General features: G+C 38.1%; 1 protein-coding gene across 1 annotated transcript in view; it reads right to left on the minus strand.

Moving 5' to 3' along the window:
* Positions 1–1,240: 1,240 nt before the first annotated feature.
* Positions 1,241–14,480, minus strand: part of LOC140139020 (uncharacterized) — a 69,013-nt gene continuing 55,773 nt past the window's right edge. Inside the window, 2 exon segments of the mRNA XM_072160801.1 lie at positions 1,241–3,276; positions 13,601–14,416. Of these exon segments, the coding sequence (XP_072016902.1) occupies positions 1,474–3,276; positions 13,601–14,416 (2,619 nt within the window). The 3' untranslated portion in view covers positions 1,241–1,473.

Here is a 14,480-nt window from a genome sequence, read left to right on the forward strand (position 1 = left end):
AGTACCGTATAAGATTAAAAATAAAGGGTAATCGGGTAGAACATTTTGAACACATAGAGCAAAATTTTGAGTTTCGGCATCATTTTGAAAAAATTGAGCAAAATTTGAAAGTTTCGGCATATTTTGTTGCATTTCGATGATGCTATTCTAGAAAATCTAGAAAAAAAGGGGGTAATTGGGTAGCCGCAACCAAAAAAAGGGGTCATTGGGTAGCCGTAACCAAAAAAAAGGGGGTCATTTGGTATATGACTTTAAAAAAGGGGGCCATCGGGTATAGTCGACTTCAAAAGAGGGGGCCTCTTGACAGGCACATATACCGTTACTTCCAAAGTTGAGTGCCCCGGGCTTATAGTCATAGTGGTAGGCCTTATTTGAACAAAATTTCGCGCGCTCCGCACGCAATTATTTCAAGAATCGCCATTATGTACCCTTAGCCTGGGCGCCACAACTCTAGCTACGCCACAAAGATATTCTCGGGTGGGGGGTATTTTTCAATTTGAACAGCAACTTTCATTTATCACTGATTTTGTTACTTAATTTGAAAAAAAAAGAAAAGAAATTTGAAGCCACTTAGAACCAGAAATTCAATGTTCAAGGTTTCCGTGGCGCTGTTTCGGCTCTTACACAAACTTGAAGGTTCCATTAAAAAAAGGTCATGCATGCTCTCACCCAATGACCCTACATTTTGCTCTCACCGAATGCCCTTACTGTGAAAGTGCCAGCCCTACATACACCTATAGGTCTATCCAATTCATATTGAAGTAGGGGAGACCGGGGCAAAGTGGACCACGGGGCAAAACGAAACACCCCATTAACTTCTTATTATGCTGCCCTGAATCTCCAAGCTCATGTATTTAGAACACGGCATGGATCCAGCATTGTTTGTGATAAGTCGAGTAGGTCAGATATGTGTGATTTTTACAGAAAATGTCTGTTTTTCATATATTTAACCCGATAATTTATAGAAATATTATTATCTGCAAAAGCACTGTGATTTTGCTGAATTACTTCCATAGGTTGAGACAAGTGTAAACATTGCAAATAGAGTAAAAATCAGGTTTGAAAAAAAAATTACCAATTTATTTCATATTATATCGTAAGATCATACATTAAAGGAGTATTTCGTGATCCTAGCATCCTCTTTTTATGGCATTTTTCAGTTGATATCCATGAAAAAAACTTATTCCCAAAATCTTAAAAAAGTTATGCATGATTATGTGTATTACCATGATCCATAGACAATGTGTTTTAATTTCGTTCTGGTGCACCAGAACGAAATTAAAATTCACGATATCTTTGCCAAACGATTCAATCTGCAAGAAATATTTTGTACATAAACATTATGTAGCCAGAGGTTTCCATTGATATAAAAATCTCAACTTTTTTTGAGAAAAGTGGGGGGATGATGCTGTGGATCACGAAATGCCCTTTTAATTATGATTCATAAACATCCCACTGGAGTTTCATGTTCTCTCATTGTGCTGGGGTGTGGGTTTGTTCATGTTTTTTACGGGCACTACTATGTGTGAAGCTTTTATTACAAGTTTGACATTTGTAAGGCTTCTCTTTGGTATGGGTCATTAAATGTTCCTTCAACGTACCTGCTCTCGTGAAGCCTTTATTACAGATTTGACAACTGTAAGGCTTCTCTTTGGTGTGGATCATTAAATGTTGCTTCAAATCACTCGAATGTGTGAAGCTTTTATTACAAATTTGACATTTGTAAGGCTTCTCTTTAGTGTGGATCCTTAAATGTTGCTTCAAACCACTCGATTGGTAGAAACCTTTATCACACAATTGACATTTGTAAAGCTTCACTTTGGTGTGAATATTTAAATGTCCATTCAAAGTACCTGCTAGTGTGAAACCCTTATTACAAATTTGACATTTGTAAGGCTTCTCTTTGGTGTGTATCTTTATATGTTCCTTCAAATCACTTGCATGTGTGAAGCCTTTAATACAAATTTGACATGTGTTGGGCTTCTTTTTGGTGTGGGTCATTAAATGTTCCTTCAACCTAAATGTTCGTGTGAAGCCTTTATTACAGATTTTACATTTGTAAGGCTTTTCTTTGGAGTGGATAATTAAATGTTGCTTCAAATGACATGCAATTCTAAATCCTTTATTACAAATTCGGCATTTGTAAGGCTTCTCTTTGGTGTGCGTACTTAAATGGTACTTCAAACCACTTGAATGATAGAAACCTTTAGTACACAATTGACATTTGTAAGGCTTCACTTTGTTGTGGATCATTAAATGTGACTTCAAAGTACTTGCTTGTGTGAAGCCTTTATTACAAATTTGGCATTTGTAAGGCTTCTCCTTGGTGTGGACCCTTAAATGTTGCTTCAAATGACTTGGTTGTGTGAAGCCTTTTGTACAGAATTTGCATTTGTATGGATTCTCTTTGTTGTGGGTCATTAAATGTTTCTTCAAATTACTTGCTTGTGTAAAGTTTTTATTACATATTTGGCATTTGTAAGGCTTCTCTTTGGTGTGGATTCTTAAATGTTGCTTCAAATTACCTGCATAGGCAAAGCCTTTATTACAGATTTGACATTTGTCGGGTTTCTCTTTGGTGTGGATCCTTAAATGTTGCTTCAAACTACTTGCGTATGCAAAGCCTTTTTTACAGGATTGACATTTGTAAGGCTTTTCTATGGCATGGACATTTAAATGTTGCTTCAGATTTGCTTTTGTGAAGCCTTTATTACAGATTTGGCATTTGTAAGGAAAATCTTTGGTGTGGATCCTTGAATGTTTCTTCAAATTACTTTTTTCTGAGAATCCTTTGTTACAGATTTGACATTTGTAAGGCTTCGCTTTGGAGTGTGTCCTTAAATGTAGCTTCAATTGACTTGGATATCCGAAGCTTTTATTACAAAGTTGGCATTTGCAAGGTTTCTCTTTGGTGTGGATCCTTAAATGTTGCTTCAAATCTATTGTATGTGTGAAGCCTTTATTACAATATTGACATAGGTAAGGCTTCTCTTTGGTGCCGGCGGTTTCAACATCCTGCATGTGTCCTTTCAATGTGTCCTTGTGTGTGTTGCCGTTGTTACTGTTTTGAAATTGGTAAGGGTTCTCTACAATACGAATAATATGTTGACGTGAATTCTTGCCACACCAATATGGTCTAATTTTCATCTGGTGGTGATGTAGATGGATCAGATATTGACAGGTCTTATGAAAATAGATTCCACAATATTGACAAAGGTGAGGCCTCAGGTACATGCAGTAGAGCTTACCGTTAATTGAGCTTTTGCAAGCCATATTCTGAAAAAACAAAACAAACATACACACGTGAAGTTGAGTTTGCAAGAAACTTCTTTGCTCATACTATGTGAGCCTGGGGTTGGACGGTACCACTTGACGGGGGAGCTGCACTTTTAACATAAGTAGTTGACATCATGGGCTACACAAAAATGTCTGATTGCAATTCAAATGGAGTAGCTTTTGGCGGGAAAAGGTCATCAAACTTTACCCAGGGTCAAATTTCAAATTGTGTTAAAACATTCCAATGTATTCCTCTAATCACAAGGATTCAGAAAATGTATAGTTTGACCTATCTAGAACGTACCGTTATAGCCGAAAAAGTCAGGTCACGTTTTTGGCTCTATGAAGGTCAAAAACATCAAAGTTTTGCCAAAAGTGGTGTCAAAATGTCCGTTTTGATCAATCAATTCAAATAAGGACCTAGGTAACACAGCAAAGTAGGTCAAAGTCATTAGACCTCAATGGTACTTGACCTATTTTGCTGTGTTACCTACCCAGCCATGGCTTTGCTGGCTTGTGTATCGATCAGCGTCAAAAGTTCCAAAGATAGCGTCATTGCTTAGAACAGTGAAATACAGGACCATTCATTAATGTCGGGGGGGTATGTGATTATCACTTTGACAAACAGGGGGATAATGTGATTTTATTTTTCCTAATAGTGGGGCAGGTGGGGAAGGGGGGTCATGTGAAATTTAATACACTACGCAAAAAAAGTTTCTTTATGGTTAGGAAATTTACCCACTTTTAAAATCTAGCGACCAATTTTGTACGGTTGCTAAATAATCGCATGCGGACGATTGTCCTGCGCATTTTGACACCTCAATCACTACCCTACGACACTCCTGAGAAAAGATATGAATGTTTAAGTAACACGAGGTCGAAAATGAAAATTGCAAAGAAGCCTATTCAATGGTTTTAGAGCTGATTCACTGATCCAAGACCGTTTCATTATTCCCGCCTTTTCAATTTTAATTTAAAGCATTTTAATTGATGCATGTTGGATAATCCTTTGCTTATTGTGCAGATGAATGATCAAAGACAAAGGTGAGTGGGTACTAAGACATTTACATTTTGAGAGATGGATTTGGAAAAGGGATTCAAAACAGGTCATGATTACAGCTGCATTCCTGGAAACAGAAGGAAGTGAGACACTTGAGTGGCCCTCCAGAGACCCTGATCTTAACCACTTGGTGAACCTTTGGGATCAGCACAAGAGACGAGTCAACAAGAAGATAAAGGCAGATACAACTCTGGTGGGATTGTGTCGCATCGTTATCAACGAGTGGAACGGGGTTGAGCAAGGTAACATTCGACGCCTCATTAGGAGCATGAGACGCCGCGTGCTGGAAGGGAAGCCAACGGTGGACACACAACGTATTGAAAGACTGGTAAAGAAAGAGATTAATCTCAAGTGAAGTTGGAACCGGCAGTATGATGCCTGAAATGTGCTCAGCAATTAAACAAAAAATGTTATCTGCATGTTTGTTGTTTTTGTGTTCTTTATGCTGAAAACTTGAATAGGCCTTTTTTTTTTTTTTTTTTTTCGACCTCGTGTTACTTAAACATTCATATCTTTTCTCAGGAGTGACGTAGAGTAGTGATTGAGGTGTTAAAATGCGCAGGACAATCGTCCGCATGCGATTATTTAGCAAACGTACAAAATTAGTCGCTAGATTTTAATAGTGGGTAAATTTCCTAACCATAAAGAAACTTTTTTTGCGTAGTGTAGTTATTGACTAAAGGGTTCCATCAGTATCCTGAAGGCCATGTGTAAACAGTGACAATATCAACCACACATAATTGTTGAATGACTTATTGATTCCTCATAGCAAAACACCTTCATTTGGGGCTAAAATAGTTTGAAATTGAAAGTGCATGCAAGAAATACCGTAAACGTTCGCCTAATGGCGCTACGGAGTTCATGGAAATGAGAGAGCGCCATCCCTGTAAATGCCGACTATTATCACTGATCATTAAGGGTACGTGTAGTTAAATGGTGAAACCTATCGACACATACAATTATGAACAAGATCGAACAAACTTGTTCATGATAATGCGGTAATCAATCACATGATACGTTGTGGCCCAGTGAGCAGAGCATTAGACTATAGTGCGAGGATAAAGAGAACTTGTGGAGAAGATTGATGGTTCGAATCCCATGCAGTAATTTCTGACAGATTATGTCTGTCAATGTTTTTTTTCTGATTTGAGGAAATTTTATTCTTTATTTTCTTGATTGTATCTTTAACATTGTTTGTATAATTTTATCTTGTATGTGTCTTTTTTCATGATTCTTTGTTTTTATCGTTTCATTTTAGAGTAACTCAATCTATTCAATCAAATGTTGTAATGAACCTATTTGATTATATAGGCATTTGTTATGTGTGTGAGACGAACTCGCGCGTGCGACAAGTCTTTCAATTCGCGGGAGTGTCCTTGCCTATGCATCAGTGGTCATAAGAGGTATATCATTTTATTCGAAAGGGGGGGGGGGGTCCCAAATATACACGGGGGTCATAAAGTCTTGGAAAGAATAATAGGAGGGGTCATAAAATGTTTTATGACCAAAATGTAGGGAGTCACACGATGACCACAGAAAGTGTGTTATTTTATTCAAAAAGACTGATTTCAATAAAATTTTGGGGTTTGGGATCACAAAATTTTTGTTGCCGAAAAATTATAGGGGGTGCGCAATTTTATTGACGCAGACTTTTTGTAAATTTGGGACCCCCCTTCCGAAAAAAATGATAGCCCTCTAAGAGGATTCAAAAGATAACCTCTGCCCCAATAATCCCTAGCTATATTTGTTTGAAACTGTTCCACGGAGGATGTATCATAATAGGCTCAGTCTTCAAATGATATAAATAAAATTTGAATGAGTGAACGAACAAAATCATACAACGACTAACTGAATAGAAGCTGTGCATATGACGTATCATCCCGTAAATATGGCGGACTACTCAAATGCATTCAACAAAAGCATGATTGCATCTACCGCGACAGTTCGTCTCACACACATAACAAAATGCACTACGATCAAACAGGTTGATGACAACATTTGATTGAATGGACTGCACTGCGCCATGATTATGGGGAAGAAACCGGTTCAAATCCTTTGTTTGGAGCCAATCGATAAACGCAAGGCCTCTATAGCCATGGAGCTATTATAAGATGGAGAGGAAATAGATTACGTAACGCATTGAAACCTTGTGCCGATTTGAAATCTGACAAGCTATTCATCGAAAGGTACCTTTTGTTTGGGACAAAGGGCTTCCACCATTAAATCGGTAAGCTGACCCGACAGTGTATTAACGCTTTACCTAGCAGGCTACTGTCAATAAGTGATCAAATGCAAGTCGCGTGAAAGCGCTTAATGGAATGAAAAGTACCTATTGTTATACATAAACCCAAGGGTGTGATTGAGTAGCCATAAGCACAAAAGGCACACATTAGCCGCTAATGCATAGTTCGTTGTCACCCCACTGACATTAGGTGCTTCATTTAAATAAATTGAATGCGCCTGCTGAATGATTACACATCATGGCTGCCATGTCTATAATGGTATTAAATAGCTACGTCCCGGGAGCTACGTATACATGTAACATAATTATAATAAGTATACCGGTATAGGCCTATATAAAAGTTGTTTTACAAATTGAGATTTTATTTTATTTTATTTTAAGAAGGAGAATGTCATAATCAGTGGCGTACTGAAGGGGGCAGCTCTACTGAAGGGGGGATGAGGTTGAAGGAGGGGATATGAAGAATGAGAGGGGACTGGAGGAAGAGAGAAAGAGGAAGAAATAAAGAGAAATAAATAAATAGACGTAAATAAATAGAAAGGTAAGGAAAATGATAGGAATGAGAGGGGACAAAACGTAAGAGGGATGGAGAAGGGAAGGGAGATAAGAAGAGGGAGTGATACTTTAGCAAGTACAGAGAAAGGAAAAGAAATGAATGACAAATAAATGTAGGCCTTATAATAATTATTATAGAAACTAAACACAGCCCCCCCCCCCCCCCGCCCACACACACACACATAGGCCTAACACTAACAGCACTATAGGCAGCCATTCGATGATGCCAATGCCTTTATGCGGTACGTATTTAAAACGCCCAGTCAGATGTATTTTACACCTGCCAAGCACAAGTCACCCAATTTCGAAAATTGGACGTTGAATGTACACTCTCATGAATATTGATTGGCAACATTTTCCAATATGTCAGCGCTCAAATCGGACACAATAGAACAATAGACCATTCAGTGCGTTGTCTATAGCTATCATTGAATACTGGCTAGGATTCCACAACACAATGAGAACATGTTATAAGGCGCTTTGGAAGGCACACAATACCCCAATGGCTTTCCATATTATGTGCACTCAACAACTATTCAGTATCGAACAGTGCTTGGTTCCGATACCATCACGGAGTTACGTAACTACTTCGTGGTCTGATAGTTATATGATCAATGGTCTGATCTAATTGGGTTCGATCCTTTTAATAAAAGAAAAAATAGCTGATCATTTATAATGCATAAATGAATAAAGTAATGTAGTTACACAATTTGAAACACTGAGGCCGTTCTATTTTTCAAAGGTCATTTAACTGTTAAATGTAGTGGAATATATCACGCATTGATAGGTAGCAAGTGGAGCAAATTTTGTCGGCGGTTTTTTTTGCCGTTTGTTCGCAATGCCTATTTATCTAAAAAAAAATAAGAAAATTAAAATTAAATTAAAAAAAATTCACAATATTCGTTCGTAAAATGGGGACAAAATCCAAAAACATTTCTTGACCCCTCTTCACATAAAAGTGTGGGCAGAAATCAAGATTCGAACAAGTACCATTCACCATTCAAGGCGCACCCTCTACCGACTGAGCTAACGGGTCAGACAATAGACGGGTGTAATTTTGAACTGCAGAATATTTAAAAAGTATGAAGAAATTACAATGTTATAAAAAGATTTACCAATATGAGTTAGGTATAACGTATGAATTGGTTTAAATATTAAGTCCAATGGCACTTTGAGAAAGAATACCTGAAGAAACCCCAAAACATTTGCTGCTCTAGCAACTAACCTAGTGACCTAAAGTATTGGGTCATGTCACGATATTTTTTCTGAGGCATTATGTCCAGGTTGCTCAATTTAACATACACGTATCCTTAATGCTGTTGAGATTTTACAAGGATGGCGCTCTCACATTTCTAAGAATCCAAAAGCGCCATTAGGCGAACGTTTACGGTATGCTCGTCCCCTGACCCTGACTATCATGTTATTGTTACAGGGCATTGCAAAACAAGTTTAACTCCATTCGAAGAGAATAATTTAATATTACTACTGTCAATCCAATCAATTGCGCTATATCCTTTGATGTGTGTGTACCGTCCCACACACCATGGTATGAACATCGCATCAGTGGCGTAACTAGGGTTGGTAGTGCCCGGGGCAAGAAACAAAATTGGTGTCCCTACCATCAACCGATAATATCTTGGACGGAGGTAATGGCGTAACTAGAGGTTGTGGCCCACAGGGCTAATGATACTTAATGGCGCGCCCCCACTCTTGAAAAAATTGCGCGCGGAGCGTGCAAAATTTTGGACAAATAAGGCCTACCACTAATTAATTTTGGTTACTAGAAGTTGAATATCGGTCAATTGATTTTGTGCTGAAATGTGCGCGAAGCGGGCAAATCTTTTGACTTTCATCGCTTGGAAGGGTACAGAATCGATGCTGAATCAGTCAATTTGGTGCCCCCTTAAGGGTGGCACCTGGGGCACGTTCCCCCTGCCCCCAGTTACGCCACTGCATCGCATAATATGCGATTGACTAAATATTTCCATCGTAATAATATTATTATTGAGACGATTTGACACAACTACTTTCAGCTCTGTAAATGAGCACTTGCACATCTGGCACTGCATGTAATACGTATCCATATTCATTGGCATCACATCTGGACTTTATGGCCTCTGAGCTGACAATTAAGGGGCTGTGCAATAATTATGAGCCCTGGGGGAGGGTAAAATTGGGGGGGGGGCAAGAAATATTTGGCGAGCCAAAAGGGGGGGGGCAATTTTTGGCAAGCCGAGGGGGGGGGCGATTTTTGGCACATATTTATGGGGCGCTTTTTAAATAAAACGCTCTTAAAAGGCTTAGGAAAACAGTACGAAAACGCTTAAATATGCTCACAACATGTATATAGAGTTTATAGACCGTTTAAGGGGGTACTACACCCATTGATTTTTTTTTGCATTTGGTGAAGAAATTACAAACAAAATTGGACAAAGTGGTATGCAAAATGAAGGGGCAAATCTTCTCGTTTTATTGATGGCATCGGTATCAACGTAGCTTACATGCTTTTAAAAGTACATGTAGAAGCCAAAAGGTGGTACATCACTGATGATTTAAATTCACTTCATTTTGGAAAGCTTACTATCAACGGATTTCGTTAAAATTTTGGATATGTGTTGCTAACAGATTAGGGAAATAAAGTTGATATGTAAAATGGGGAATAAGTGGTTCCTGATTTCTTTTATGACTTCATGAACTTGGTGCTCCACAACTATCAAAAAAGGAACTGGTTAAAATGCTTCTATTTTCAATGTTGAGCTTAGTTTGTATTTTTAACTTGTGACATTATTTCACTGAAACTTAATTAAGCCATAGGTAACAGGTTACCACAACCATACTACAGCAATGTTGAAAAAAATTGTATTTCTTGTCACCTATACCACCATATTGGGTAGTTTTCCGTAAGCTTAACTTTTGTGATTTTGGTAAATATTTTATATTTATTTGTGAAATCCATCTCAACTAGGCATTCTAAATTGTACTCACCATTTACATCCCAAGGTATATTAGTATATCCATCTTGCACTTCTCGATATATATCCAGTTAAAGACAGAATATCAAAATTATGCCTCATTATGATATCACAGACTCTCACATGTGTATTCAAAATTGATGCTGAAATTTGACCTGAACCAATTGACCTATAACCTGACATACGGTGACATAATAGCCTTTTCTTCTCCTAACAATACATTATAGTATTAAATTGACTAATGACTATGCATCCATTGTGTAAGTGTTTATTTAATTTATTCAGTGTTATATTTTGCATGTACCACTAGATTTTCTATAGAGTATAACAAAGGATTTAATGTATTCTATTCATGTACCCTACTTGAACATGTTGAATAGAATAAATTATGGATTGTTATGAAACACACATCTGAGTTACTAGGATACAGTAAACAAAAAATATATATGGCTAAAATGACTTTTTGCAAGAAAAAAAAGAAAACGGGTACTGATGAAAATCATGGTATTATTCCCCCTTAAAGGTTTGTAAATTGGAATCCCAAAAATTTGGCATGTGCAGGGGGGGGGCAAATAATTTTTGGCAAGCTGAGAGGGGGAGGGGGGCAAGCGATTTTTGGCGAGCCGTTTGGAAATTCACTATAAAGGGTAGGTGTTTAAATTGCACATATACTCACTCTAAATTGTCCATCAAACTAATCCTGCGTTCCTTATGAAAAGAACCATATGCTGCATTGTATGTACAATCACCAAAAAAGATGAAAAACGCATCTTAAAAATTCGGTACATATGCAACCTTTCGGCACTAAAATCGAAGTCTTATTAAAACAGCCCAAACAGAGTGATGTCATCCCTTTGCCACAGAGCTGATATGTACCACGTGACACCTGATCAAATGATATTTCGTATTTACAGCACTAAAAGTTGAAGTTGCATTGGAATTGTGTGCTCCGGAAACTTTTTTTTCTGGATCCATAATAATGGAGTATTAATTACAATATCAAACATGAACGTTTAGGTAAGAAGTATTACAACAACCTGTGTAATTAATATTATGACAAACATGCAGCTATTTAAGCTCCTGGAGCCTTGTATGGTTTCGTACAAGCTCTAATTGAAATTATGTTGCGTTAGCTTTCTGCATACATCCCATACCGTACTAGCAGCTAAGTAGGCCTACGGTATCTATGGGTTACTTAGTCACTGATTATGCACTTTCAGTTTCTCACGCGTTTGAACGGGAATTGGATTGCGTACTTTTTCGATGTCTAGTGAGCAAATTTCTTCAATATTTTGAGAAAATGATGTCAAATTTTCTATTCTATATTGTTTGGTAATAATGTCTTTTGCCAATAGTATGTTTAAAGTTGTAATTTTGTGTTTTTGATCGCAAAGATCGGATATTTTCGTTCCTGATTCGAATTCTGAACCCCTTCGTAAGGGTGCCGATTTCGGCAGAACTTTGACGATAATTGTACCTTTTGGACACTAAAATGCATTCGATCCTTAATTTTGTTTCAACCGAGTCTTAAATTAGCAAGCACAATAAGGTTGGTACCACTTTTATATACATTGATAAAATTTTTAAGATTTTTTTTCAAGTTTCTAACCGGCGCAAATCGTTAAGTGTGTATTTCCCATAGACATAGGTACGGCGTATAGGACTGGCAAGCAAGTCTTGGGTTACTCGTCTCAGCTAAGTACGGTATGGGTTCCTCGTACTAGACCAGTTTAATTTCTATAGTACGCATATCTTCGAGTTTCCTATTACAGTTAGGCAAAAGATACGGATGATATACTTACAGTCGCTTAAATCGGTTAATATGGCCTTTATATGTGTGACTCAGTTGTCCATCAGCATGATTGTGAATTTCCGCAATGATTTGTTTATGTTTTCAAACGCGCATGCGTATAAATAGCATGTCACCATACTGTACGGAAGCCAATATTGGGCATCCCCTCACCTTTTATTTTCGTGAATCGGGTGGGGCCCGGGGTAATAATTAACGCTCTAATAAAAAAAACCTTTTAAAGGGTTAAGCAGCGCCAAGGATTTATAATTTAAATATTGGTTCAATGCACTTAAAACCCACCCATAATCATATACCAAAATCGCTGAAAAGGTACGGTACCGTGGCATATCCCCGTTTAGTAGGCCTATATATATTTTGTATCGTGTATGATCCCCGGTATGATCATGATAATAATTGAATATTTCCGATAACCTTGCTTTTCCTTGTGTTTATAACACTTTTTAATCAAAGTTTTTTACTCCCGCCCTCTTTCAAAATATAATCATGACCTGAGACGAATATACTGGCGGCACGATAACATTTTCAACCTAGTTTTTGACCCCATCGTCTCCATCAAACTACAATCATGAGCCCCGTCATAATCCGATTATGCCGTCACTTCAACGGCGTATATGACACTGTTGAAAATTGCTCTGGTGACCTACGAACTTTGGCTGATTCCATTTAGTTGCAGTAAGCAGCCTGGCAGTAAGCCGGGACATGTGTAAACATTACAGTAAAATCATGTTTTAAAACATTAAACATTCATAAGATCATAATACATTTATGGCTTCAAGTAGAGTCCATGGCACATGGTTGTCATGATTGCAGTTAAACTAGCTGTCAGTGTTATTAAACCATAGGGTATATTGCTGATCCATTAATTATCCTTTTTTGGTGCATTGTGGGATAGAAAAGGGAGCAAATTAGCGATCGATTTGCCCCCTTTTCTATCCCACAATGCACCAGAAAAGGAAAATCAGTGGATCAGCAATATACCCTATAATGTGCTATAATTCGCTGTCGTAGTGCACGTTAGTATATCCATTGGTTACTGGATCAAGCCTAGGCTCATACACACCCCGAAGGAGGGGCACTTCAATTTGAAATGGATATAGGTGTAGGGCTGGCGCTTTCGCACTAAGGGGCATTCGGTGAGAGCAACATGTAAAAAATATGGGGTCATTGGGTGAGAGCATGATTTTTGGCATTCGGTGAGAGCAAAATGTAAAAAATGGGTCATTGGGTGAGAACATGACCTTTTTTTAAATGGAATCTTTGGGTGAGAACCAAAACAGTGCCACAAAAACCTCGAAAATCGATTTTTTCAAAATGTGTAACAAAATCAGTGATAAATGAAAGTTGCTGTTCAAATTGAAGTTGTAAGGGTCTTTGGGTGACAGATCAAATAAGGGGTCTTTGGGTGACAGCGATGCTGAAAAAGGGGGTCTTAACAGCCCTACATACGCGTCACCTCCAAAGTTGGAGTGCCCCCCGGGCATACACCTGTTACGATTTATGATATGGCAGACGGCTTTGTGTTGTGATCATTTCGATCAGTGGTTCATAGCAAAGAATGCGTGAGCCAGTTGACCCAGCAACGGTCATATTCTAACGAGCATTACGATAGCGCATTATACCGTGGTGTTTCAGTGGATGTGATCGTTCTGATGAAAGCCATGTTGCATGTTTCGGGAGTTTCATGTTGTCTCATTGTGCTGGGTGTGGGTTTGTTCATGTCTTTTACGGGCACCACTTTGTATGAAGCCTTTATTACAGATTTGGCACTTGTAAGGCTTCTCTTTGGTGTGGATCATTAAATGTTGCTTTAAATTAAATGCCTGTGCAAAGCCTTTATTGCAGATTTGGCATTTGTAAGGCTTCTCTTTGGTGTGGATACTTAAATGTCGCTTCAAATGACTTGCATATGCAAAGCCTTTCATACATAATTGACATTTGTAAGGCTTCTCTAAGGTGTGCACCTTTAAATGTTCCTTCAAAGTAAATGCTTGTGTGAAGCCTTTATTACATAATTGACATTTGTACGGCTTCCCTTTGGTGTGAATCCTTACATGTCGCTGCAAAGTAATTGCGTGTATGAAGCCTTCTTTACAGAAAAGACATTGGTAATGTTTCTCTTTGGTGTGGATCCTTAAATGTTGCTTTAAACTACTTGCGTATGCAAATCCTTTCTTACAGAATTGACATTTGTAAGGCTTCTCATTGGTGTGGATATTTAAATGTTGCTTCAAATAACGTGCTAGTGTGAAGCTTTTATCACAGAGTTGGCATTTGTAAAGCTTCATTTTGGTGTGAATATTTAAATGTTCCTTCAAAGTACCTCCTTGTGTGAAGCCTTTATTACAAATTTGGCATTTGTAAGGCTTCTCCTTGGTGTGGATCCTTAAATGTTGCTTCAAATGACTTGGATATCCGAAGCTTTTATTACAAAGTTGGCAAGGGTTCTCTTCAATACGAATAATACGTGAATTCTTGCCACACCAATCCCGGGGGGGCCACTCGAATGGTGAAGGGGGTATCAGGCGCGTCCGTAAATTCACGTAAAAAGGGTATTTTTTCAGA

This window comes from Amphiura filiformis, chromosome 18 (assembly GCF_039555335.1).
Source record: "Amphiura filiformis chromosome 18, Afil_fr2py, whole genome shotgun sequence".
Lineage (NCBI taxonomy): Eukaryota > Metazoa > Echinodermata > Ophiuroidea > Amphilepidida > Amphiuridae > Amphiura > Amphiura filiformis.